At 43.4% G+C, this 25629-nt stretch overlaps 1 protein-coding gene across 3 annotated transcripts; it reads right to left on the reverse strand.

The window, feature by feature from the left end:
• Positions 1–85: 85 nt before the first annotated feature.
• LOC307213430 (uncharacterized protein) lies at positions 86–24103 on the reverse strand. 3 transcript variants are annotated; one of them, XM_079971322.1, is made up of 19 exons: positions 22985–24103; positions 20876–20972; positions 20167–20412; positions 18652–18796; positions 17297–17396; positions 15233–16673; positions 14913–15036; positions 14151–14301; positions 12753–12968; positions 11984–12127; positions 11408–11557; positions 10502–10607; positions 10073–10176; positions 9434–9589; positions 8956–9057; positions 4557–4697; positions 3692–3776; positions 2868–2991; positions 86–1918 (listed from the first exon to the last, which is right to left on the reverse strand). In XM_079971322.1, the coding sequence occupies exons 1-19, from the start codon at positions 23405–23407 to the stop codon at positions 1729–1731; spliced, it is 4245 nt and encodes a 1414-aa protein (XP_079827448.1). In that variant the 5' UTR covers positions 23408–24103; the 3' UTR covers positions 86–1728. The 3 variants fall into 3 exon arrangements, with proteins under 3 accessions (XP_079827448.1, XP_079827450.1, XP_079827449.1); XM_079971324.1 differs by lacking the exon at positions 22985–24103 and adding an exon at positions 21567–21684; XM_079971323.1 differs by lacking the exon at positions 22985–24103 and adding an exon at positions 21488–21574.
• Positions 24104–25629: the final 1526 nt, after the last annotated feature.

Raw genomic sequence — 25629 nt, forward strand, 5'->3', positions numbered from 1 at the left:
AGTGGATGAGACAAATTGTATAGACTCGTTTCAGTTAGGATTATGGCTTAGATCTGGGACAGAAACTGTTTTTTGGTGGCCTTGGTAGATTGATTTTGTTTGTTTATTTATACAAACTGCCAGATCATAATAAAATATTACAGCAATGCACACCAAATTAAGCACACACACAAAAGTACAATACAAGTTCATTAGTTCAGCAGCTTATGATATCATTCTGAACCACACTACTGTGTTAGGGCCGAGTGACAGAGTTTTATACTGGCGTTGGTCCTCCCCAAATGGTAGACCCCAGAAGATATTGCTGGGGAATTAAACATTACACTCATTGGCCTTTGACACACAGCATCTCACAGGGATCTTATCCCCTCCCCGTGCATCTCCATGAAACTGTGGGATCATCTGTAGCGTCTGAGTGCAGTCCAATCAATATGCCAATGATACCCAGTTCTCCCTTCCTTTTCCATCAGACCTGAGGCTATGGAAATTTAGCACTGGAGTTTCTCAAAACTGAGGCACACATTTTAGCTGCCTCATTTACAGGACACATTAGAGTTTCTTTATAATCTTGGTGAGTGCAAGGCTGAGCTTGCCACACCTTTGCAAGGTGGCCAAAGTTGTGTGTGTTTCTTTAATTTTGTCCAGCACTCTGCAGTCTCCCTAGCTGCCACATGCTGCCATTCCCAGGCTTTTACGTGAAGTGTGGGAAGCCAATCAGGATTATTATTAGGAGCCTGAGATCAGGGCACTTGATGGTTTTGTTTTTAAGGGAAGTCGCTGGTTATAAAACAACAGCAACACTTATTTCATTAAAAATAAAAATACTTCAGTTGGAAGTGGTCAAACTCACATTAGGCAGCCTTCCCAGCTTCTGGTGCTTTCAGGAAAGCCCAGCCAGGGATGTTACAAGGCTTTCAGTAAGCACAGGCATCTGGGAAGGCTGCAGGTTGCAGACTCCTGGAGAGTTGATTTGTAGAACAAACAAAAAGGACACTGTAAAGCTTTTGGCCATCACAAAAGTAAGGTAAGTGCAGCACAAACCCCACACCCTGGACAAGGTGGCTCTTGGGCTGATCCAGCAGGGCTCTTCTTAGGTTATTCTTGTTTGAGGCTAAGCTGATGGAGATGTGATATTTGGTCTTCTCCATGGTAGCTCCCAGGCTTTTGATCTCCAGGTGGGGTCCATACTCCTTTCTTTACTTCATTCTTATGACAGAAGGAAGTAAAAAATTAAAAGCTATTTGGATGCAGCAAATCTGTCTGGCTGTTTAGAAGACATTACTGATGTGTTACTGTTTTCAGCAGCAGTAATTGTCAGTTATATTTTACTGTATTGCTCAAATGGTGTACAGTCAAACCTTGGTTCTCAAACATAATCCATTCCGGAAGTCCGTTTGACTTCCAAAAACTTTCGAAAACCAAGGCACAGCTTCCAATTGGCTGCAGGAGCTTCCTGCACTTAATTGGAAGCCACGTCGGATGTTCAGCTTCCAAAAAAGTTCACAAACTGGAACACTAACTTCCGGTTTTGTGGCGTCCGGGACCCAAAACATACGAGTACCAAGGCGTTCAAGAACCAAGGTACAACTGTATTTGTATTTTTGTGAGACACTTCATAGACCTTTCTGGCCAAAAGATGGAATAAAAAATAAACTATAACATAACATCATGAAACACGACATAAGAGAACATAATGAAATGCTAAGACCACCATCCAGGGAACACAAGTTACTCCTTATCCAGGATGATGATTTCCTTCTCATCTTTGATTCGAACACGTCCTGAAGAATACTTGGTTTCCTGCTGGCCATTTGCATAGACAGTCTTGACAGTCCCATCAGGGTATTCCCTTCTCGTAGACTGTGCCATATGAATCTCCTTTTGCCCGTTATGGAACTGGATGGTTTTAACTCCACTTCTGTAAAGCAATAAAATAAAACAGTCCACTTCAGAGCATGCATACCCATGGGAACCCTGTTCATGCCAACAGACTTTACATTTTACACATAAGAACAAACGTAGCAAGTCAGCCCAGTTGCCCATCAAGCCTAGTATGCTGTCTCTGGGAATAGCTAGAGCTGGATGCTAGGGGCAGGGGGAAACACACAACAGCACAAGGCATGTGCTCTATAAACCTGCAGATCTAGAGCAATTTATAGTTTGGAGTAATGTGTCTTATTGTAATGAGGACCAGGGCAGACAACTGCTTAGCTTTATTGGTTCCTGGCAAAGGGGCCAATATGATTTTGCTGCCCAAAAATTTCCTTGTAATATGGCAGTGCAAATTCTGAGATCAAATATGTTAATATCCTTTGTACCTCAGTACGGACAATCAACACAAGGAGTCAGGGCAGACAGACTAATGGATTCCACTGATAGGGCCCATTTGGGTTAGCACTGGCTCTATGTTCCCTGGCCCCATTGGGGGACATAGTTATGGGGGTACCAAATACAAATGTTTCTTTTTAAGATTATGACAAACATTTCCTGTTGCATTCAACCTCAACTTTGATTGTAATTCTCAAAAGACAAAGAAATGTATTACAGCACAATCGTGGACCACAAGTCATTGGATACACAAAGTGTATCCAGATTTTTTAAGCAATGAGGTCAGAGGGAAATGAATGCAGAAAACACAGAGGCAGTGTTGATTATGTAACTGACAGTTGTTATTCTCGTTTTTTAAAAAACCTTTGGTTCTGCTTGTATTTATGTAAATGGGAGGACAGAATCCTAGCAAAGCACAATCCCTTGCAACAATTTTGCCTTGCAGAGCTCTACAAAATTATCCAATGTGCTGAAATGGCACTTCTATTGAATAGTACCCCCTTTCCAATTCCTGAGTACTTTATTACTTTATTACTTACTTTTCCACTTTCACAACTGTACCGTCTGGGAAAACAGTTTCTTCCACCATACCTCCATCATAGCGGCGTTTCACCGTCTGGTCTGGAAACACGATTTCTTCAGTACCGTCGGGGTGGTACTTTTCTGTGGAACAGGACATTGTTAAAAAGTCTCATTTGAAACATGTGTGAGCTTACCTTCCCAGTGTGGGTACACCATGCCTGATAAGAAGAGTTTGGATTTGATATCCTGCTTTATCACTACCCGAAGGAGTCTCAAAGCAGCTAACATTCTCCTTTCCCTTCCTCCCCCACAACAAACACTCTGTGAGTGGGGCTGAGAGACTTCAAGAAGTGTGACTAGCCCAAGGTCACCCAGCAGCTGCATGTAGAGGTGCAGGGACGCGAACCCGGTTCCCCAAATTTCGAGTCTACTGCTCTTAACCACTACACCACACTGGCACTCACTGATACATTGACACACATGCATACACTGCATGTAATGACCTACACACAGATTGCATGTTATTTCTTATGTGGATGTGCCTCAAATGCAGATATCTGGCATGTCTGAAGCAACCTGAAATTTGCCACTCAGGATGCTTCACAATTCAGCAGGGATTTCTGCACAGGCCTGTTGGGTCCCACCTCAGTGTGCAAACTGAATTTCTGAACGACATGCAATATGAATTCATTTATTTATTATATATAAGTTCTGACATCATTTTAAAATTGATCACCCTTAAAGGCAAAAATAGATAGAAAATTTATTATCTGATATGCATATCTGTTTTGTAAACATTGCCTTTAAAATCAGTTTTAAATTAATAGTAAATTGACATTACCAATCTGATTATTAGGAAACTGCAGCACTTCCAATCCATTTGGGAAAACGGTTCTGGTTGTTTGTGTCTCTGCATAATAATAAATCTGCATAATAATAAATAAGGAAAACAATAGGAAAATGCATTGGAAAGTGTAGAATAACAATTGTCGATGCAAATTCACAAACAAATCAGAATGAATGTTCAGTAAACAGCTGACATCATCTAACCTCCCCACAAACATTCTGCAAATAAATCAAGATGAATGCTCAATAAACTGGTTGTGTGGAATAGATCATAGTTCCATGTCCAATGCTGATTTAATCTTCACTTTTGCCCCTCCCTCTCATCTCTGGTGAGTCGTCTAGCTTTGTATTGCTTAAAGTATATGCAATAACACCTTCAAAGGTTTGTTGACTTATTTTGAGGTGGAAAACTGCTCAGGAAGGCGGAGAGAGAATATGGGTGCCACCACAGTGACTTTGTTACTGCTTTTAAACAAACTGTTAAGCATTCTCAGAAGCCAGGAGGGTGGAACTGCTGTACAGGATTTCCAGAAGGAAGAGATTCAGTGGCATGAACAACTCTTCCCAAGACTGGCAGAAGTGAAATAAATTATGCAAAGTTAGGATTTGCAAAGTAAGCATTTGCATAATTTATACATCACAGAATTCAACCATTAAGTTGCTCTGGCACAGATTTCTTTCAGCACAACAAATGTGGAGACTTGCTAACTTGCTTATAAAGGATTGTTTAAGCTCAGGTCAGAGCTCAGCTAAATATTTATTTCCCCTTCTTGGAAATTAAGACAATTAGAACGGAGGTCCATCTTTGTAATCACAGTTTAATGTCCTCCTTCAAAGCAAAATAAAATAAATATACACACCACTCTCTGATCTGGCAAGATCTTCTTAATATCTCCATTGTAAAAAGTAACAACAGTTGTTCTTTTATCTGTGCTAATCTCCATTTTTGTCCCGTTTGGATATTTAGTAATCCTGCGCCCATCAGTAAACAGTTGTTTCACCTTTAAAACAAAGACCAGATGTGCAGGGTTGGTGTATATTCACATTCTCTTTCTTCCCTCTCTTCCCCCCACAACCCACCCCCCTGTAGTGAAACTGGAATACTTGAACTGAAGAAGACTCTGAATCATCTAAATGGACCACTGTGCTTTATTATATTAGATATTTAAACTTCTGTGACTTTTAATAAGCTTCAGCCCAGAATACCAATTTTAACATGTTTCACCAGGTTAATTCAGAAGGGCAGAGCTGCATCAGAGGTGAGCGAGCAGACCAGGGGTCATCCAGTGTTCCACCTGAATGCTCAGAAACCCTCAAGGGCCTGTGTGCCGGCATCTGAAAGAAAGCTAAAAGGAGCCAATTTATTTCTTTTGTCCAGAGCGAACTTTCCCCCTCTACCTATTCCCAAGTAGGAAAGTTCACAATGGGGAGTCAGAAAAGAATAGCAGGCAGCAGAGACAGTTCCCATCCAAGATGAAACAGTCCTCTCCTCTTTCCTCTTGATTCTTTGTAAAATGTAAACACGCTGCCAGCACCACTCATAATTCCTGGTTTGGGGGAAGAGGCTGGCAGTTGCACTGTGTTGGCAGTGGCTTCACTGGGGGAAATATGAGAGGCCCATCTTCCAGGGAGGCCTTTTCACAAGAATTTGAGAAGGGGTGTTAGCCTATGCAAGAAGCCCTGGTCAAATTCCCATGGCACCACCCATAAACTGCACCTGTCTTAAACTAGTTTAACAGTCGTTCCCTACTCACAGTGAAATCTGGAAACTACTTTGTGTCAAGAGCATGGAATCTCAAACAGAGAATTCTTCACATCCTCACCAGCTACTACAATCCTTAGAATTTGTAGGGGGAGGGTTGGAGGAAACAGTTAAGTTTGTGGTGTAGCTATGCTCTAAAACCATAATTCCACAGAAGACGGAGCAAACTTGTATTCTGCTGCTGCTGCAGAGGGTAGGACCTGAACCAATGGATTCTAAATACAATAAAGGAGATTCTGACTAAACTTTAGGAAGAACTTTCTGATGCTAAGAGCTCTTCAGCAGTGGAACAGAGTCCCTCATGAGGACTCTCCTTCATGGACGGTTTTTAAACAGTGGTTGGTTGCTCGTCTGTCAGAAATTATTTAGATGTGATTCCTGAAATGCAGGGGTTGGACTAGATGACCCTCAGTGTCATTTCCAACTCTATGATTGCATCTAAGGTGGCCACTGTTCTTGTCATGTTTGAGTTTCGCTTCTGCTTCCCCCACAACATTGCTCTCCTGTCCTGCTTCATTCCTGTATGGCTCTTTGCACATATGCAAATAAAGGTAAAGGTAAAGGTACCCCTGCCCATACGGGCCAGTCTTGACAGACTCTGGGGTTGTGCGCCCATCTCACTTAAGAGGCCGGGGGCCAGCGCTGTCCGGAGACACTTCCGGGTCACGTGGCCAGCGTGACATCGCTGCTCTGGCGAGCCAGAGCCGCACACGGAAACGCCGTTTACCTTCCCGCTGGTAAGCGGTCCCTATTTATCTACTTGCACCCGGAGGTGCTTTCGAACTGCTAGGTTGGCAGGCGCTGGGACCGAGCAGCGGGAGCGCACCCCGCCGCAGGGATTCGAACCGCCGACCTTTCGATCGGCAAGCCCTAGGCGCTGAGGCTTTAACCCACAGCGCCACCTGCGTGCAAATATCAGCACAAGCACAAGGTTGAGTTTATCAGCAGTTTACGTGTCATTTGAAGTAAGAGGCTGCAATGTCTCTACTTGCAAACAGGCACTCTGGCTCCTTCCTGTACAGTGGTACTTCGGGTTACAGACGCTTCAGGTTACAGACTCTGCTAACCCAGAAATAGTACCTCTGGTTAAGAACTTTGCTTCAGGATAAGAACAGAAATCGCAGTGGCAGCTGCAGTGGGAGGCCCCATTAGCTAAAGTGGTACCTCAGGTTAAAAACCATTTCAGGTTAAGAAGGGACCTCCAGAACGAATTAAGTTCTTAACCCGAGGTACCACTGTACAGTTATAAATGGGGAATGCAAAGCAAGGACACTGGGGAAGTTGTTAGAATTTTGTTCTGTTGTTTTGGGGGCTTTTTGGGGGGGGGACAAGGATCAAAAGAAAAGTTGAGTTGTCCCAAAAGTGTCCTAGGCCTTTCAGAAGAAGTGCCAAAAACAGCCACCTGGTTTCTTTAAAAAGCTTCAGGGTATGGGAAACACACCCTTGCCATTCACTTTGGCTGATTTGAGATCTATGACCGGCACAAATGGCATTAAAAATTCTATCCGGCAAGTCAGCATAATCTGCATTCCCCCGGAGACCTCTGGTGCTGCACAGGGTGCTCCAAATTGTGCTTTAATGAATTACCATATGGCAGAGACATATGCTTGCAGCACTTTTATTTTCATGTAACGTGACCCCCATTGCATGCATGCCAGCTCTGCAGGAAGTTAGCTTCATTTCATGCAAAGAGCTCCTGGGAAATCAGCCAAGACCCCTCGATGAGCAGATGGGGAACACAGCCCTGGTGATGTGTGTGCCACACAGAACCAGCTGCCTTGCACTCCAACACAACCTCCAGTGAAGACTGTGTACAAGAGGAAGCTTCCCCGGGTGGTTTGCAGGTGAAAGGCATATTAAATCAATGGAGCCAACTGTGAGGAGAGGCATTTGGAGCAAGGCAGGGTTTATGCACACACATCAAAAAGCAGTTCAACACTACATTGGCACCAACACTAATAAGATTTGCCTTGGGGGTAGGGTTTGCAAATCAGCTTCAAACCCTGGTTGCAGATACTAGCCGAAGGAGTTTTCAACAATATTAACTCTGGTTAATGTCAGTGATCGAGGACAAGAGAAGAGAGGATGGGAAGAATGGGATCCTATAGTCCACTCCCGATCTCTTAACCATGGTTTAGAGATCCCTCCACCAGTCCAGTGAGAGAACATACACTGCCTTCCAAATTCGCTGTCCTTTTGTAATTCTGTAAAGCATCTGCCAACATAAAGGTGCAGAAATCTGGGGCGCAAGGTTGTAAGAATATTCAGATGCCCTCCCAAGTGGCATGGAGCCATCCCACAAAGAAGCAGCTCCCATCATTGTACAAAATGAAGCTAAGTGTGAGGATATGAAGGCTAGAAGACCCTTGTACATGTTAGGATATTTCCGTTCCACCTTAAAAGGGAGCAGGCGTCTGCGTATTTCCTGTTCACAGGATGTTTCTGTTTTGATAGAGCTGTTGTCTCTCTCTCTCTGTGCCTGAACACGCAAGCAGGCAGTCATCTTTTTCCTTTGTTCTGACCAACGCTGAATAAACTTCTAAATAATGCTCTCCTGCGTGCATCTTTCGCTGTGTGAATTCTGCTGATAGAGCGTGCATAAGCTCTGGAATGTGGCAAGCTATTTCTGGAGCTCGTGTCGCTAATTGCTGATACTGTATCTACGGGAGATCGATGGATCGTCCGGAGGCGACGTGGGGGCCATGATGGGCCATATCTCCCTGTACAGTGGTACCTCGGGTTACATACGCTTCAGGTTACATACGCTTCAGGTTACAGACTCCACTAACCCAGAAATAGTACCTCGGGTTAAGAACTTTGCTTCAGGATGAGAACAGAAATTGTGTGGCGGTGGCGCGGCAGCAGCAGGAGGCCCCATTAGCTAAAGTGGTGCTTCAGGTTAAGAACAGTTTCAGGTTAAGAACGGACCTCCGGAACGAATTAAGTTCTTAACCCGAGGTACCACTGTAACTGAATGAATTGCTCTGTATTTCACAGGTTCATTGTATTACTGCTTGGACATGAATGTGGCTTTGACTTGTTTTACATTTTCACATACACTGGGTTTAGTTCCATTGGTTGCTCTGATGTTCTGTGTTAATTAAGTTGCTCATGGTGATTCGCTTTGGTCTTCCTTTTGGAAGGAAAAGTGCGACAGAAGCAGTAAATGACGTTTTCAAATATTATGCTACCTCTGTAGTAGCAGCATGTGGGGTGGGGTGGAGCCACCCTCCTAACACTGGAGTCACTGCTGCCTAAGCAGCAAAGTCAGGGCTGTGCAGGTACACCAGTGCAATTTCTGGATTGGCAGCAGGGGTCCTGGCAGTGCACCGCATAGCCCCCACCTTGCTTCTGCCCTGCCCCAGCCCTGTCCAGGTAAGTCACAGTGCTACCAATGTGGGGAGAGTTGCTCTAGGGCCATGCTCCAAGGCCACACACCCCACTACTTCTGTCACTTAGTATTTCTACTGCTTTTATACTTAGATAATATTTCTTACCTTTCCATCGGGGTACTCTATTATTTCTTTCACTTCCCCATCCTCCTTTATTTCAGTATATAGTGATGCTCTTCTGGACAGTATTGATTTGAGAGGAGAAGCCTATCAACAATCAAACATGATTTTTAATTGCATGTATTTTTCTGCACAGAGTGGCATGATCTATAAAATCCCACATAAGAGGGGGAGTGGCACAGTATTTTATTCAAGAAGAGGGTGTTAGGGATCCCCCCCCCCAATATATAACATTTCCAACTGTGATGCCCAAGATAGCTAATTAAAACAAATAATGAAAAACAATATAAAAACCATAAAACAACACATAGATAAACCTGGTGTAAGTCTAACAGAGCTATCTCCGGCTAACAGAATCGAATGTTATCTTAGCACTTGGTTGCATGACAGAACAAGAAAGAAACACGACTGATACAGAAACATAGACATACAAAGAGAAATTCAGACACCCAGAAGACCAAACCTTATTTTTAGTCTCCACAAAAATAGGAAGATTTTCCACAGGTGTATTCCTGCCATTTGAGGCAATGCTGTTTTTCCTGGAGGTGGACATAGAAACCACCTGCTCAGAAGATTTATTGGATCTCTGAACCCTTTTATGGCTAGGATTCTCTTTCACCTGTAAAAATTGTTACCTGTCAGTAATCATCTGAAACCACTTAAGCCATATGTTTAAAGGAATCTGCTATATTTAATGCCATATGGTTTAACTGATCAATAAAAGAACCCTGTTTTCCCCACCCCTTTCCCCCATAGCAGTGGCGTAGCATCGGTTACCAGAACCTGGGGCGGTATGGAGGGCATGGGTGGGTGGAGGGAAATGGGCAGGTTGCACATGCATGTTTAACAGCCTAATGGGGTTTGTGTCACCTAGGAGATTGCAGCCACAGAGATAAGAAAAGAAGAGTTGTTCTGTTGTCTGGCGAGGTCACTTCTTGGTTCGTATGGAGAAGCCATTTTTAATCAGAGCTCAGTGACAGAAACGACTGTGGCAACTGCCCCTGTGCCCCCCACCAAGCTACGCCACTGCCCCAGAGACTCTTATCAGAGTAGGTTTTTAGGCTTGCTGTAAAATATGCTCAAGGCTTATGCATAAACATACCTGTATTCCCACACTACTCAAGGATGTGGTGCTTAAACTGTCATTGCTTTGACTATTTAAAAATGCTGTGTCTTCTGAACTACCTGAAGTGGAAGAGAACGTGCCTAGTGGGATTAAAATATTTACATATTAAGAACTGTCAACAGCCACATATGAAAGCACCGATATTTCAAGTCCTGTATTCGGACTCCAAAACATTGATACTGTTGTCGTCCTTGGCCAGCAAAAGGGACATGTTTGAACAACACAGAATCATAGAATTGGAAGGGACCATGAGAGGGTCATCTAGTCCAACCCACTGTAGTTCAGGAATCTTTTGCCCACCATGGGGCTTGAACCCATAACCCTGAGATTAAGAGTCTCATGCTCTACCGACTGAGCTATCCCAATAGGAACTCGGAAGTACACAACCATTTGAACATATTTTACCTTTCACATGCAGAGCTGGGCTGGTAAGTACTCTTGGTTCTGATTCAGACACGGGTGTCTTCCTTCCATAACTGTGCTGCTGACTGTGACACAACTGAGGCAAAGCCTATACAATGAAGAGGAAGCCTTTAAATGAAGGTACACAGTGCTCCTACGCACTTGAAGTGATTGAACAGGCAGGCTCCTCACTGTAGTGATGTGGAGCTGAGCCAAAAGCAGCAGGAAATGCCATGGCTCTTGGAGAAAAGAGTATTGTGTGGTTTATAAAGACACCAGCTTGAAGATATGTTCCAAAATGTTTAGATTTGGATGTCACTGGGCCACATGTTGTAGGTCTTGCGGTGATTTACTTATTTAGAGCATTTGAACCCTTCAGCCAAAGAGGCTCCCAAAACAGTCCTTTGGCAGAACAAATTCACTGGAAAAGGAGGCAGGCTTAGCCATGATTAGAATAAATGCATTCAAATAATGCCTAACTAATTTATCTTTTATTTAAATGGGTCGACTATAGGTTTATATATACGTAGCAGGCTAGTTTAATTATATGCCAATAAAGAAAAAACCTTTTGTAAGAGGAAGAGGCAGTAGGCAATAATCTTCATAGCCTCCTGCTTTGCAATTTGCAGTGTTTTTCCAGAAATAATAATAACAAATCAACGCTGCCAGTCTCTGTAGACAACACTAAAGTAGATGGACCAATGGTCTAACTCAGTACAAGGCAGCTTGTACTCAGACATTCCTAGATTGTTAATATCAGCAACTGTTGTGACATGGTTACTGTGTAATCGGTTGCACGGCATTTCATGCTATTTTAAAACTTTATTTATTGTACACTGCTCAGAGGTTTCTTTTTCAACATAAGCATTTTTATAAATTTCCTCAATAAATTCAAAGTATGTGCATTACTTTCTGTAGTCCAAACAGTGTTTGATGAGAGGTGCTCTGGCTTATGGGTGTAGCACTTCTGTTATGAACTGTTTTACATGGGCTCTTCACTCTTTGTTCTCCTGCTGCAGATTTCAGTGACTCAGACCTTTGCAGAACCCTCCTTGTTGCCTAGAAGAGATTAAATGCTTTTTTAAAATCATTGCATGGTGCCTTTGCTGTCTTATTTGTGAGCATGCCACTAGGAATACTTAAAAACTGAAGATTTAACATGTTTCCCCAGTATTTAATAATACCAATAATTGTTAACATTTCCATAATACTTTCAAATGTGCTTCATTATCTGGATGTAATTTTTACAGCAATTGGGGATGCTCAAGGAATTCTCCATTGATGGACTAATCTGATTTATTGAAGCATGACTGCATCCTGTTTTTGTTTTATAGATATAATTTTGTTTTTGTTTTATAGATATAATTTTATTGCAGATGTTATATTGTTATGTTCATTAAAACACACCAGCTGTACACTGACTGTATGTATGCTAGAAGCAGTATAAGGCTATATGGGGACTGGGGAAGGATCAAAATATCTTACCAGTGAATCTCTAGGGGCCAATTCATCTGGCGGTACTATTTTCCTTCCCATAAGCTTATCGTCTGGGCTCTTGTGGCTATTTTGCGACAGTTTCTCTACCAGGGTTCCTTCAGGTGGTGTCCCTCTCAAAACAGCTGCTGAGACCTGAAAAAGAAATTATAATGTAGTAGCAGCAAAGAATGTCTCATGTGCCCAGTAGGTTCAGCAGCCATTCTCTATAAACAGAGCCAGCGCACCTATGAGGCAAGGGGGGGCAACAGCCTCAGGTGGCAAGAGCCACAGGGGCAGCAGATGTGTCCTCCAAGGAATACAATTAGGTGCCAAAATGTTCTGGGCCAGACTTGTCTATATGTCTAATTTAAAGAGCAGACAAAATTGAGGCTTCTTGCAGGCCAGCCACATTCTTCCTGGAAAAAGGACGGCAACTCTCACGAGACTGCTCCTCCCTGTAGTTTCCTACTCAAAACAGATGTGCTAGTTGAGGATGGGCTCCAACTCTAGCCTGTCGCTTCTCAGAGGACCCATTGCCTACCTGTGAAAAGATCTGCTAGTGGGGAAAGGAAGAGAGAAGGTGCCAGCTTCCCCCCATCCATTCGGGAAGAGTTCTGAAGCCTGCTCTAGAATAAGAAGCAACATCCAAGGAGCCGTAATCCTTTCCCCATCAGTGGATCTTTTAACAATGAGCATGGCTACATCAAAACAGCCACAGCCCATTCCCAACAAAGCAAGCCAAGAAGCCAAACACAAACAGGAGGTCTGCGTATCCTACCGGCGTTTCTCTGTTTCTGCCAATCAAATCCACAGCTCCATGTTTCCTTTCGCTTTCCATCTTCTGATGCTCAGAGACCCTGAGCTCGTCTTGAAGCTCCAGGTTCTGCTTGGTCAGTGCTTCGACCTGACTTCTCAGCTCGCCATGGGCAGAGTGCCAGCGGGTCTCATTCCTTCTGAACTCCTCCTGCAGCCCTGCTATTTGCTGCTTTAACATCTGTCATTAGGAAAACAGGGTTGTTGGTTTTCCAGGGAAAGGTGTGTTGCCATTTCTGTGTTGCAACATGAGTGGCATCAGGCCCTCTCCTTATTTCACTAAACCCCACATGAGTACTACTGCTAGGAAGCTAACCTACATGTGGTTAATACCCAATTGCACCACTGTGGGCAATTGTCAGCCAAGGCTGGATCTTCTGACTCAACTCAAGCAGGGTTTTTAGGAGGAGAGCCACATCCACTTTAGGGACAGGAATAGATCACAGAAGGCACAATGGGGGTCATCTTGTCCAACCCCCTGCAATGGAGGAATCTTTTGCCCAACGTTGGGCTTGAACCAACAACCCTAAGAGTCTCGTGTTCTACTGAGCTAGCCCAACAGGTAATATGAAACTGTTCTGTTGCATATGATTAGCTGCATTCTGAATTTAAGCTCCTGAAAGTGCAGCTGAGGGAACATAAGTCTATTCTCATGTAATTTGGGGGTATGGTGGAGATGTGTGCCAAAGCGAGGCAGGGTGTAAGCACCATTTGTAACCTAAGGACTTGGGAGGTAAATCTTGAAAGGACCAAGTCCAGGGTAGTGATAAAACAGGTTCATGTACGAGAGGAACTGACAAGCCAGGAAACAGAAACGTAGGGACTAGCAGTGGTCTGAAAGAGACTGCTCCTGAATGCTAAAGGCCGTCTTTCCCTGTGTAGGAGGTAGAGATGAAAAGAGTTGATGAAGGACAAGACAAAGAGCAGGACAGAGAGAGGGGAAGTCATTAGTCAACTTAACGGCAATAGGAAAATCTCCTAGGTACAAGAACAAGTCCTCCTTTCCCCTGCCCTTGCAAGTAAGCTCCCCTGTTAAATTGCAATGCAGCCCTGACCATTTTTCCAGCTCCAGTAAGAGGAAGTGTTCTGATACACCAAACTAAAGGAGGCCAGGCCTACGGACAGCTGTTCTAAATGCTCATTTAAAAGAGGAAATTAGATTCAATTATGGGGAAGTAGCTCAGTAGTAGAGCATCTCCTTTGTGTACAAAACAGAACAGGTTCACTTCCTAGCATTTACAGGTAGGGCTTGGGGGAAGCCCTGTCTGAAATCCTGGAAAGCCACTGCCAGTATAGACAATACTGCACTTAATTTTGAGGTTTCTATGATGCAAAAAGCATCATTGTGCAATATACAACTTACTTGTATTTCCCCTGATTCTCCTTTACCTACTGTCGTATGCTTCTCAAATTCTGCCTTTTCTTTCTGCAATTTCAAGGCTTCCTCAGTCTTGCACTGTTCCAGGGAATGCAACTTCTGCGACCTCTTGGCCTCAAATTGATTTATTTGTCTTCTGTTGAAAAAGAAACAAAGGCGTGATGTAAAAGACCAGGGTATCACATGTACAGGAACTCAAGGGTTTGTTTTCACAGATCTGAGCCTTGGGCATTTTTTTAAAAATAGGGGGAATATTAAAATCAGGTATGTCATAGTCTTGAAGAAATCTATCTGTACTGGACCACAAGGCTGGAATGGAGTGCTGTTACCCTCATGTCCTTCTCAAATTTTGTGGTGTCTTCCAAATAAAGCTCAATAACTTTGCGGGTGTCAGGATTTTTTGAAATCTGGCAAGCCTAGTTTAGTAGAACTTGGAACTTTTGCACTATTCTATGACATTTTGTTTGGCTTGTGAAAGGTCTTTCCCTGATTTGGCTTGATAACGCCATCTGCGCACTCAGTTGCAGGCTGGTTTATATCAGTGTACAGGTGACACTGAAACAACTTATAATTTCAGAAGCTTCTAAGACTAGACGGCAAAGTTTGGAAACCTAAAATAGCAATGCTTGAAATAAAGATAATGATGTAGTTCTTTGCCTCAGATACAAAGGGACTGCACAAGAGCTACCCACGGGAAGGATGGCATTTGAATTCCTATAGGAAAATAACCACAAACAATTTCCTTACCTAAGAAAGTCCATGGCTTTTGCTTGTTCTTCTTTCATCTGAGCTAGGAGAGAAGTTTCTCTCTGATGCACCTGAACTTCTGGTTCACATTCTAACTTATCAGTGTGCCTTTTCTGCACTTGCTCTACAAAGAGATTTATGTTAACATGTGTTAAAGCACAAAGAGTCAAGTCAGTCTGTGTAACCATTTTGGTTGAATTTGATAACGGAGGTGTCTTCAACAAAGCTTTTCTACTGCACCATTTATCTGAGCTTGCTGAATGCAAGCTGAATTTTCTGGATATTAAATAAAAACCACTTGTCATTTTAAAATGTCTTACCTGGAGTAGCTCTTTTATCATCCACTTTTGCTTTGCTTTTGAAAGCAGGGAAAAGGTTGGCCACAAGATCACTTGTCAAGGAAGGAGGTTGCAAATTGTACTCTGAATTGCAATTGCTGGCAACACCATTGCTCTGTGTTTTAGACTTCCTTCCTCCTCTTCTAGTTTTTGAGGGGTGGCAGGAAGATCTTCTAAGCGGGGAGAGAGTCTTTCCAAATTTCAGGCTGCCATCGTCAACACCAGATTCATTGTTGCTGCTGCTGCTGCTGCTGCTACTACTACTTGTGATAAGAGTGGCCTCCTGTTGACCTGCTGGCTCCTGGACACCAAACTTACTGGCAGGCAATTTTCTATGGTTTTTCAGTGAGTAATCATCAGCTTCACTGGGTTCATCAGTGGCATAGTCAGCATCAGAAAGATCCATGTTCTTGCCAATGTTAGCTGCTCTATGGTTACTAGGCCTTATTGCGTACTGAGAGCAATGAGATTTAGGTTCATCTTCACTATCAGTAGATGTGCAGAGTGAATCACTAGAGAGGGGTTTTCCTTCCCGTGCATTAGCAGCACCTGCATTGCTGTTCTTTTGGAAATTAGCCATTGTGGTGACACATCTTCTATCTGATTTAGGTGTAACTTTTATTATTTGATCATTGACTTTCTTAAACCCAGGGTTGACTTCCACTTGGCCCTCTGGGCTTTTCCCCTCAGCAATACAATACTCATTTTCACATTGTCTAATCTGAGTCATGCTTTGTGCAACTTGAAGTCCAGAGCTCTGCTCCTCTTGATTGTCTTGGTTGCTTTCTAAGTTATGAAGCTCAGGGACATCTGGTAAAGCATCCATGGACCTTCCTACCACCTGTGATACACTGTCTTCTATGTTCTCCATAAGCCACATTGGAACCTTAAAATCCAGGGATCTCTTGTCAACCCTAACCAAATGATCTTGAGACCCAAGACTTGAGGTTTCATTTTTTTCAGTCACCTTTGCTTTAATGTCAATTATTTGTTCATGACATTCCTGTGAACATTTGGACCTGTCAAACTGAGGTGGTACGCCAGATACTTCTCCATTTACCATCCCTTTGCTATCACAACCACCTGATTCGCTGCTGTCTTTTATTTCATCTGACCTTCGCTCGCAGTTATGAAGCAGGCCTTTTACATCACCCTTAAAAGTGAAACAATGTGTGTTTTCATCATCCATGATCAGCACGGTGGGGCTAGTGACCTGCCTTTTCAATTGTGGGTGTTTCCCCAATAGTTCTTCTGCATCCCATTGAGCGGGCCATGAGAATTTATTTTGACAATCAAAGCTAATGCGTCTAGGAAATCTGGCTGGTTCCTTGCCAACACTGTTTCTCTTTTTTTCAAGCCTTGCAGTCCCTTCCCCACGTTTCAGAAATGACTTCTGAGCAGTGGCTTTAGTCTCACGGAAGTTCTGTAAGGAAGGCAGTGACATTAAAATGTGGTGGGATATCTCATCATTTCTAATAAATAATGAATCCCATTAAAAACAAGCAATCTCAAAGAGTGTGGGTATGAATTTCCAAAGTTTCTGAAGAGAAGAATTCTGGCTCCAAAGACAATGGTTAGCCTCCTCTTGATTTTATTGGGGATTTTTAATAGGCTGCAGTGTTAGTGGTCCTTCACCTCAAGATGGTGGTGGTTTCCCACAAGTCACTATGCATCCCAGGCCACTGCAGGCAACCTGGTGTTCTCCTGACCTCACGGCCAGCTCGTTTGATGCCTGTCCCAAGGAATGACTCTCTCACACACACACTGGTCCTAGGTGTCTCAAATCTTACATCTAAACACCAGAGTGTATAATCCAAAGCCCTACAAACATAGGAGCTTCCAATTTTCTTCTATGGACCAATAGGTGTTGTTTATATATGAGAAGTCCTCAATAAAGAATGGCAGGCATGTTCCTGCTCACAGAAGAGAGCAATGAAACCCCTGTTCAAAGTATGAATCACGCCAAATGGGTTTCAAAATCATGCAGAACCATAGGGTTTTAGCAGCATAACTAACATTGTATTAACACAACTTATGCTCTGGTACCTGTTGCTGCTTCTCTGCTTGTTGAGAATCGACTTTAAGTTGCTCCTCAACAAATTCCTCAAACGTCTTCCGCCTCACTCCAATTCCAGGTCTGATTGGTCTAGGGAAATAATAAAGCAGATTTGAACATATATATTCTGCAGCCATTTTCCATGACAACGAATGGTGGCTGAGGCATGTTATGCTGCTTCAAACTTGGTAGGGGAAATGGCAGAATACTAATAAGAGAAATGGCAATGGATATCCTACCATTGCGTCCCCCCCCCCCTCAAGAGGTTCAGAAATTTCCTCACTGTGTCAAGTCTAATTAGCTCCCATTTATCAACACCCTCATGGGGAAAGGGCCACAGCTCAGCAGTAAAACATCTGCTTTGAATGCAGAAGGAGAACCTGCCAAAAATCATAGAAAGCCACTGCTACTCTCTGTAGACCATACTAAGCTAGATGGACCAAGAGTCTGAAGAAGTATACGGCAGCTGTCTATGTCCGTGGACTGATTTTATGCTAGTTTCTTAATTTTAAGCTTGAAATAATGCTGTTCATGTAAAAATGCTTCCATCTCTAGACAGTATTGAATATGGATGTTGTAAAGATTATCAAGGGATCCCTCCTATATGAGGGGTGAGGAACCTATGGTCCATGGGCTGGATCTCACCCAGTACTGAATTTCATCTGGACTGCTTTTAAAGTGTGGGTCTTTAAAGGTTTAGAGAGCTTTGAAAGTACAAACCAGATTGGGAGACAGCTGGGCCAATCTGCACATTCAAACCTCTCCCTTCTCAGGTGGGAAAGTACAGATCAGCACCAGTTGTCTGCTGATGTGATACAGTGGTACCTCAGGTTATAGACGCTTCAGGCTACAGACTCTGCTAACCCAGAAATAGTACCTCAGGTTAAGAACTTTGCTTCAGGATGAGAACAGAAATCGCACGGCGGCACCGGGAGGCCCCATTAGCTAAGGTGGTACCTCAGGTTAAGAACAGTTTCAAGTTAAGAACGGACCTCCAGAACGAATTAAGTTCTTAACCCAAGGTACCACTGTACATGCTTTCAGTGGTGGAAACCTGGACTGGGTCAGCAATCGGCCACTCAATACACATTTTCAAAACTCACTTCAGGAACTTTTTACTTTTCTGTGGCCCCTGATTGACTCCTCGCCCCTCCACCCCATGGGACTTTGGCTCCTGAGAGAAAAGTTTTCCCATCCCTATCCTATACAAAAAGGGGATAAATAAAATGTGCTGCTTTCCCCACTTAACATTTGCACCAAACCTTCCACCAGTTGTAAATGTTGTTAACAGTTTTAGAATTTTTTAATGTTTTAAGAGTTTTATAATATTAGATTTTTCCCTCACCTGTCATCTACATTCCGTGTTTTCATGTTCATTCTTAATCCAAAGGGGGAAAGACAAGCATTTTCCTCTAACTGTTGCTCCCCTCTTTGTTCTGTAACAGGTGGCGAAGTTTCAAGCCAAGGTTCTCCACCTGGCAGACTTGCTTCTAAATATCAGGAAAGAATGAAAAGAATAAAGGCTTTTACTACATTAATTAGGTCTCTTGAACAGGGGAAGGGAGAAGGAGGGGAAACTGGTAACAATGTCCCAGGGAACCTTTTCATATTTGTTTCTCTAAATAAACTGAGACTGAATCTGGATAAGATGCAGATTGTTTGGGGGAGTGGCTCCTGGATCTAGCATTGTCATTTGAGGCCCAGGTAGCTTCAGTGATAGAGTGCTGACTCCCCTCTACACACACACACAAAAAAATGCAGAACTCGCATTTAAGGGATGTAAGAAAGCATCAGTTTCCATTCCAACCCAGGTTCATCGCATGCAGCACTGTTTCCACTGCACTGCAGGTTAGCTTCTGGCAAGAGCTACACTAGTTGTGTACTGTGCATTGTGGCGGAATGTCATGTCATGTCATGATTACATGATGTTATACCATACCATTCTTTCAGTGCAAAGGAAACACAGTGGAAATGAGGAGGGGGATCATTAATTACACTTCATATGTAGACAAAAATAACAGTGAATACCTATGGTAGACACTGGATAGATTTGTCCACAAATAAATGAACACCAGCCATTTCTGCTCTTGTTAGGCTACTCCACCATCCCTACTCCCAACTGCGGGACGCGGGTGGCGCTGTAGTCTAAACCACTGAGCCTCTTGGGCTTGCCAATCGGAAGGTTGGTGGTTTGAATCCCCGCAACGGAGTGAGTTCCTGTTGCTCTGTCCCATCTCCCGCCAACCTAGCAGTTCAAAAGCACACCAGTGCAAGTAGAAATATAGGTACTGCTGTGGCAGGAAGGTAAACGGTGTTTCCGTGCGCTCTGGTTTCCGTTGCGGTGTTCTGTCGCACCAGAAGCGGTTTAGTCCTGCTGGCCACATGACTCAGAAAGCTCTCTGTGGACAAACACTGGCTCTCTCAGCCTTCAAGCGAGATGAGCGCCACAACCCCATAGTCGCCTTTGAATGGACTTAACCATCCAGGGGTCCTTTACTTTTACTTTTTACTCCCAACTAGGGCTGGTGGACAATTTTGGTTCACTCTGTAATTTGGAGGGAACCTCTCTGGTCCACATTCAATGGTTCATGCTCAAATTAGAACTTAGACACATAGATTCAATTGCATGTCTACAAATCTTTCCTAGTCTGATTCACTCCAACTTATGTTTTATGGGCTTTTGTGTGTGTGTGTGTGTGTGTGTGTGTGTGTGAGAGAGAGAGAGAGAGAGAGAGAGAGAGAGAGAGACGGACTGAGAATATAAAAACAAAAAATCATTCATTCTGTGTTTCTTTCTTCTGTTCAAACCATTGCTAGGTGCTTGCAGCTTTACTTTGGTTATTTTACTTTAGCTCATCACCTTTTTCATGAGGTTCATGGTGCTCCCTTGAAACTTCTAAGAAGTTGCTGTTTGCTGAGGTTTCTGTGGCAAGTTGCTGCAAAGTAGGCTTTATTATTAAGGGACTGGTTTGTGAGCTTCCATTATTCTGAGCTTGCAAAGAATTCTCCAAAGGGAATTGGACAGGGAATAAAGCGGCTGGGACTCCTGGAAGGGATGGGATCATAGCAAGAAGATGAGGAGGAATGCCAACAGAAGCTGAAAAGCCTGGATAAAGAAACAAAGCAAGGAGCAAAAATTAGTGTGGTCCTTGATGTCTATCTCCCATTTATTTCCTATTTCCCTGTTGTTAGCTGCTCTGAGCCCGGCTTTGGCTGGGGAGGGCGGGATATAAATAAAATTTATTATTATTATTATTATTATTATTATTATTATCATCCTACAATAAACACCTGTCTAGATGCCCCTTATTCCATCTGTGTCTATCATTTATCAACAGAAAATGATGTTTTGTGTGTGACGTCATTAGAATGTCCCGCTTACCCAATCCTCCTGAAATCCACTGTAATTTCTTGCATCCACCCTGCTCTTTTGAAATGTGTTTAAAAAACCAACACCTTGGGTCAAGATGACCCAAAGAGCTGTGTTTCTTTTTATAGCCTCCTTAAATTATACTGGAAGATATAACACACTGATGAAAAAGGCAGGAATCTGACATTCCTTGCAGTACCTGAATTAAAGAATGAAATTATTTTCTGCTGCTCAGCTACTAGCTGTTGAAGGTGCTCCATCTGGTGCATTATGAGCTGTTCCTGCTGCCCTGGACTCTGAAAGAAGAAAATAAAATGAAAAATTGTCTAATTTAACCCTTAAAAGCAGTAGGACAAGGATGGGGAACCTGTGGCCCTCCAGATTGTTGGGCTCCAACTCCCATCTGCCCCAGCACGGCCAATGGTTAGGGATTATGGGAGTTGTAGGTCAACAACCAATGGAGGTCCACAGCTTCCTCATCTCTGCAACTGGGCTTAAATTAGTCATGAACTACAATCCTATGCACATCTGAGAGTAAATCGCACTGAGTACAGTGGGACTTGCTTCCAAGTAATGAATAGTCAAGGAATAAATGGTCAGGACAGAAATGAAAGTATTTCTTCAAACAGCACATAGTTAAAACTACAGGATTCACTCCCACAGCGATGGCCACCAATTTGGAGAATTAAATAAATTCATGGAGGATGCAGCTATAAGACTCTCTCAAGGCAAATCTAAAAAAATGTAATATAAACACTGACAATTGGGAAACACTGGCCTGCGAGCGTTCCAGTTAGAGAATAGCTTTTACCATGGACTTTGAAGATGCTTAAACTCAGGACGAAAAGGAGAAACGTGCTAAGAGGAAGGCACATTTGGCAAACCCTCACCGTGATCAACTCCCGTCTGGAAACCTATTTCCCCGCTGTGGAAGAACATGTGGATCCAGAAATGGCCTCCACAGTCACTTACAGACTCACTGTTAAGACTGTGTTCATGGAAGACAATCTTCTCAGCTGTGAGTGATCACCAAAGAAGAAGGAGTTCTAGTTTCACTGTTGGGCAGCAGTATGCCTCTGAATATCAGTTACTGGGAATCACAAGGGGGGAGAATGCAGTTTCATTCAGGTAAGGCTAGCCTATTTCCCATAGGCATCTCATTGGCCACTGTGGGAACAGGATCCTGGACCCAACAGGCTTGTGGCCTGATACAGTAGGGTTCTTTGTTGTTAAATGCAGATTATATCTTTAAGGGAGTGTGGCATTTGCCCATTCATTTAGAAAATGTTTGAACAGGTGGGAAAGATAGGGTTAAAAATATAGACCAATAGGAAAGCCAGAAGCGGAGCCTCCCTCTGTATAAAAGGGCTTAGCCCGAGGTTTGAGTTAGTTGTTGTTGTTGGGAGTTGTTGGTGGGTAGTTGGTTGGTTTTAGTGGGTTGGCTGGTTGGGAATGGCAGTTGGAGAAGCAGTTGGTAGGCAGTTGGTAATAGAGAGACAGTTAGGGCAGTGGGTTCTTGAGTGAGGGGAGGTAGAAGAGATAGAGAGAGGAAAATAAGACTAAGAAAGTAAAGAGTAACAACATTTGGAATGTCGTAAAAGTTTATTTGTGACTGAAATAAAATACACTCTTCTCTATTAATTGAGAACCTGACTGAGGCTGAAGTGATTTTACCGGGGAGGACCTGGTTGGTGGCAGTGGATTAGTGGTGTATGGGTCAATAGTCCGTGAGACGACCAGGGGCTCCGTACGAATGCCACAGGGAGGAATAAACAACTACCTCTCACATTATCCTTAATCATTACTGGGTGGGGCTGATGGTAGTTGAAGTCCAGGTTATCCATTTATTTAGCATTCATCATAATTTGCCTGCACAAAACTTACATGGCTGTTAGAATATGTCCTTATATAGGGCATTCATTCTGATTTGTTTACAGTGCAGTTGGACAGCAACAAACTTTCATCCTCATTTGTTTGTGGGGTGTTTACATGCTGTCCCATTAATCATTCAATCATCTCACATTTTTCAGTCCATTTCCCAATCACTTTCTTAACCACAAAATGTCCATTTTATAATTATTTTTAAAAGTGGATTTGTTGTACTAGAATAACAGGGTGCTTTAATACACTTTAACTGTGGAAAACCTAAAGTTCCAGTGTGCGCTTTAATTCCTCCTGTAAAATAGTGACAGTCTGGAGGCACCCTTTGTTTTGAATAGACACTAGTGCAGTATTCAGCAGGGTGTACAGAATTAGAGGGTTTGGATTGTAATAATGTTAACTTAGTTTAAATGGAACGCAACCTCACCTGTTTCTCGTTTTGACAGCATATAGCATCTTGAGTTATCAGAGGAGGAGAAGTAGCAGCGGCAGCATTTGGGATTCCCAGGGTTTCACTGGTTTTACCAGCAGGGACTGTTCCTGCCTGAGTTGGTGGTAATAAGTGAGGAAAAAGAATAGAGCTGGCTGTGTAACTGAATGGCTTGGCATCCTGAAAGGTTTGAAGGTGGCCTAGGTCACCAGGTAGGCCAACGTCTCTTTCCAGTGTGCTGGACGTATTCAAGGATGTAAACTGTGCAGGAAAGGGGTTGTTTGTGCTGCTTACCCAACCCAGACTTAAGGAAGATCCCGTTGTGCCATCCGTTGTGCTATGACATGATGCTTGGGCTGGCAAATCTTTTACAACCTGCTGAGATAAACAGTCTTTCCTGTTGAAAATATCTGATTCCATTTTCCACCTTTTGAAACTCTTCTTATAGAACTGTGAATGTAGCTGAAAATGAGTAAAGTTTGTGGAAACTAATCCTAATGTCCTTCATTTTGATTTAACAGAATAGGGGTTTTTTTGCACTGAAGTGTAAAGTTCTTTTTTTTCAATAAAACCTGGGAAAAATATGCAGTAGTCAGGTGTTAAGTAGCTAAACAGTAAACATTAAGTAAGCTGTTGCTGTTCTTATTATTTATTCTAAATGCCACCTTTCCTCCAAAGAGCTCAAGGCAAAATAGGTAGTTCTCTCCTTCCTCCCCTCTCTATATTATCATTTTCTCAAAAACACTGGGGTTTTCTTGTTGACCGAATGATGGACTCACACTAAGGCAGATCTTAGTTTGTTCTACCTGTCCCTCTTTATTGAACTTTCTATAGAACGTAGCATGTTTTAGTGACGAAGAGTTTGGGGTGGAAATGTGAGGATGAGAAGGGATTAGAGTGAACCCACAAATATCACTTGTATCCAGATGCCAGTATTTCTCTCTTAGCCCCTACCAATACTGTATGCTTAGCCACATAAAGACAGCAGTGGTTTTGTATAGAATCCCTCCGTAGCTGCCTTGGTAAAACCTAATCATGTTGCTAGGGGCCTTTATACAGGCTCTGTGCTGCTACACTTGCCTCATATGGATTGAACCCTTCCTCACATCTACACACTTGGTACCGTATTTTTCCTTCTATAACACGCAGATTTTTTCTCCTAAAAAGGAAGGAGAAATGTCTGTGCGTGTTATTGAGCGAATGTGTGGTCCCTGGAGCCAAATAGTGCAAGGGGAGGCAAAAAAAAGCAGGCAAAAATCAAACCGCTCGTCTCCTAGAAGGGACCTGAAAGAGGAAGCGGCTGCTTTCCGGCATTCTGCCTCAGGGTCTTACTGCCCACCCACCTCTGTTTCCTTGCTGTGTTTGCTCAAACGGAACAAAGAGCAGGGAAAGCCCCTCCCCTCCAGGCAAGCAGAGGGGAAAGCTGAAAACATGCAGGAGGGAGAGAGAGAGAGAGAGAGAGAGAGAGAGAGAGGGAGAGAGAGAGGGAGCTGGCTGGCTTGGGTGGGTAGGTGAGGGAAAACTTTTGCCTTCCTTTCCTCCCTATACCCCTCTCCTGCATTCTTAGCCAGCTGCTTCTCTGCACACCCCTCTCCTGCTCCTTGTCCCTTCTGTGTTTTTCCTTCCCTCCCCACTTAAAATGTGGTTAAAAAGCATGGATCCACATGGATCCTCAGGATCTTTGCATTCAGTCACCCCAAATTCACCATCAGATCACATAGCATGTCCATGGTTACAGCCTGCCCCCCAAAAATCACGCACCCACTGTTGCCTGGGGCTGCAATGGTGCAAAAACGTGGTTACAAAACATGGATCCACATGGATCCTCAGGATCTTTGCATTGGGTCAGCCCAAATTCACCATCAGAGCACATAGCATGTCCATGGCTACAGCCTGCCCCCCCCAAAATCACGCACCCACTGTTGCCTGGGGCTGCAATGGTGCAAAAACGTGGTTACAAAACATGGATCCACATGGATCCTCAGGATCTTTGCATTGGGTCAGCCCAAATTCACCATCAGAGCACATAGCATGCCCATGGCTACAGCCTGCCCCCCCAAAATCACGCACCCACTGTTGCCTGGGGCTGCAATGGTGCAAAAACGTGGTTACAAAGCATGGATCCACAGGGATTCTCAGGATTTTTGCATTGGGTCACCCCAAATTCACCATCAGATCACATGTCTGTGGCCACAGCATGAAGCACAAAAATGATACATCCACTGTTTCATTCAGAATGTTTTTTCCCTTGTTTTCCTCCTCTAAAAACGATGTGCATGTTATGGTCAGGTGCGTGTTATAGAGCGAAAAATATGGTAGTTTTGGTCAAGGGCACAGACACTCTCTGTCACTGGCCAGCCACTACCTAATGATGAAAGTCAAAAGTGGACACACCATCACCCTGGCCATGGCTGAAAGAACCTCCACTTGGAAGAACAACAGAGAATACTTTAACAATTAAAGACTAACACAATTATAATGGCATAATAAGCTTTGAAAAACTAGTGTTGGTCAACAACGTCTCTGATTTTGCTGCAATGGATTAACCTGGAAGCCATCTAAGGAGGACTCTTGTCCAATCCCCTGGCCTGTTTCAAAATATCCTACTGCATTAAAAGCAGCCCTGCATGGTGCTTGTCCTA

Source organism: Podarcis cretensis (genome assembly GCF_951804945.1).
Source record: "Podarcis cretensis genome assembly, chromosome: 3".
NCBI lineage: Eukaryota > Metazoa > Chordata > Lepidosauria > Squamata > Lacertidae > Podarcis > Podarcis cretensis.

Bases quoted from the DNA above. Each gene is read 5' to 3' on its own strand.
- LOC307213430 (XM_079971322.1), bottom strand. From the start codon at position 23,407: ATGGAATCAGATATTTTCAACAGGAAAGACTGTTTATCTCAGCAGGTT. The intron at 17,397-18,651 runs GTGAGGGAAAAA...TTATTTCCCTAG, and splicing joins ACACGGAATGTAGATGACAG to ACCAATCAGACCTGGAATTG. The intron at 12,969-14,150 runs GTAAGTTGTATA...TCCTAATGACAG, and splicing joins GAGAATCAGGGGAAATACAA to ATGTTAAAGCAGCAAATAGC.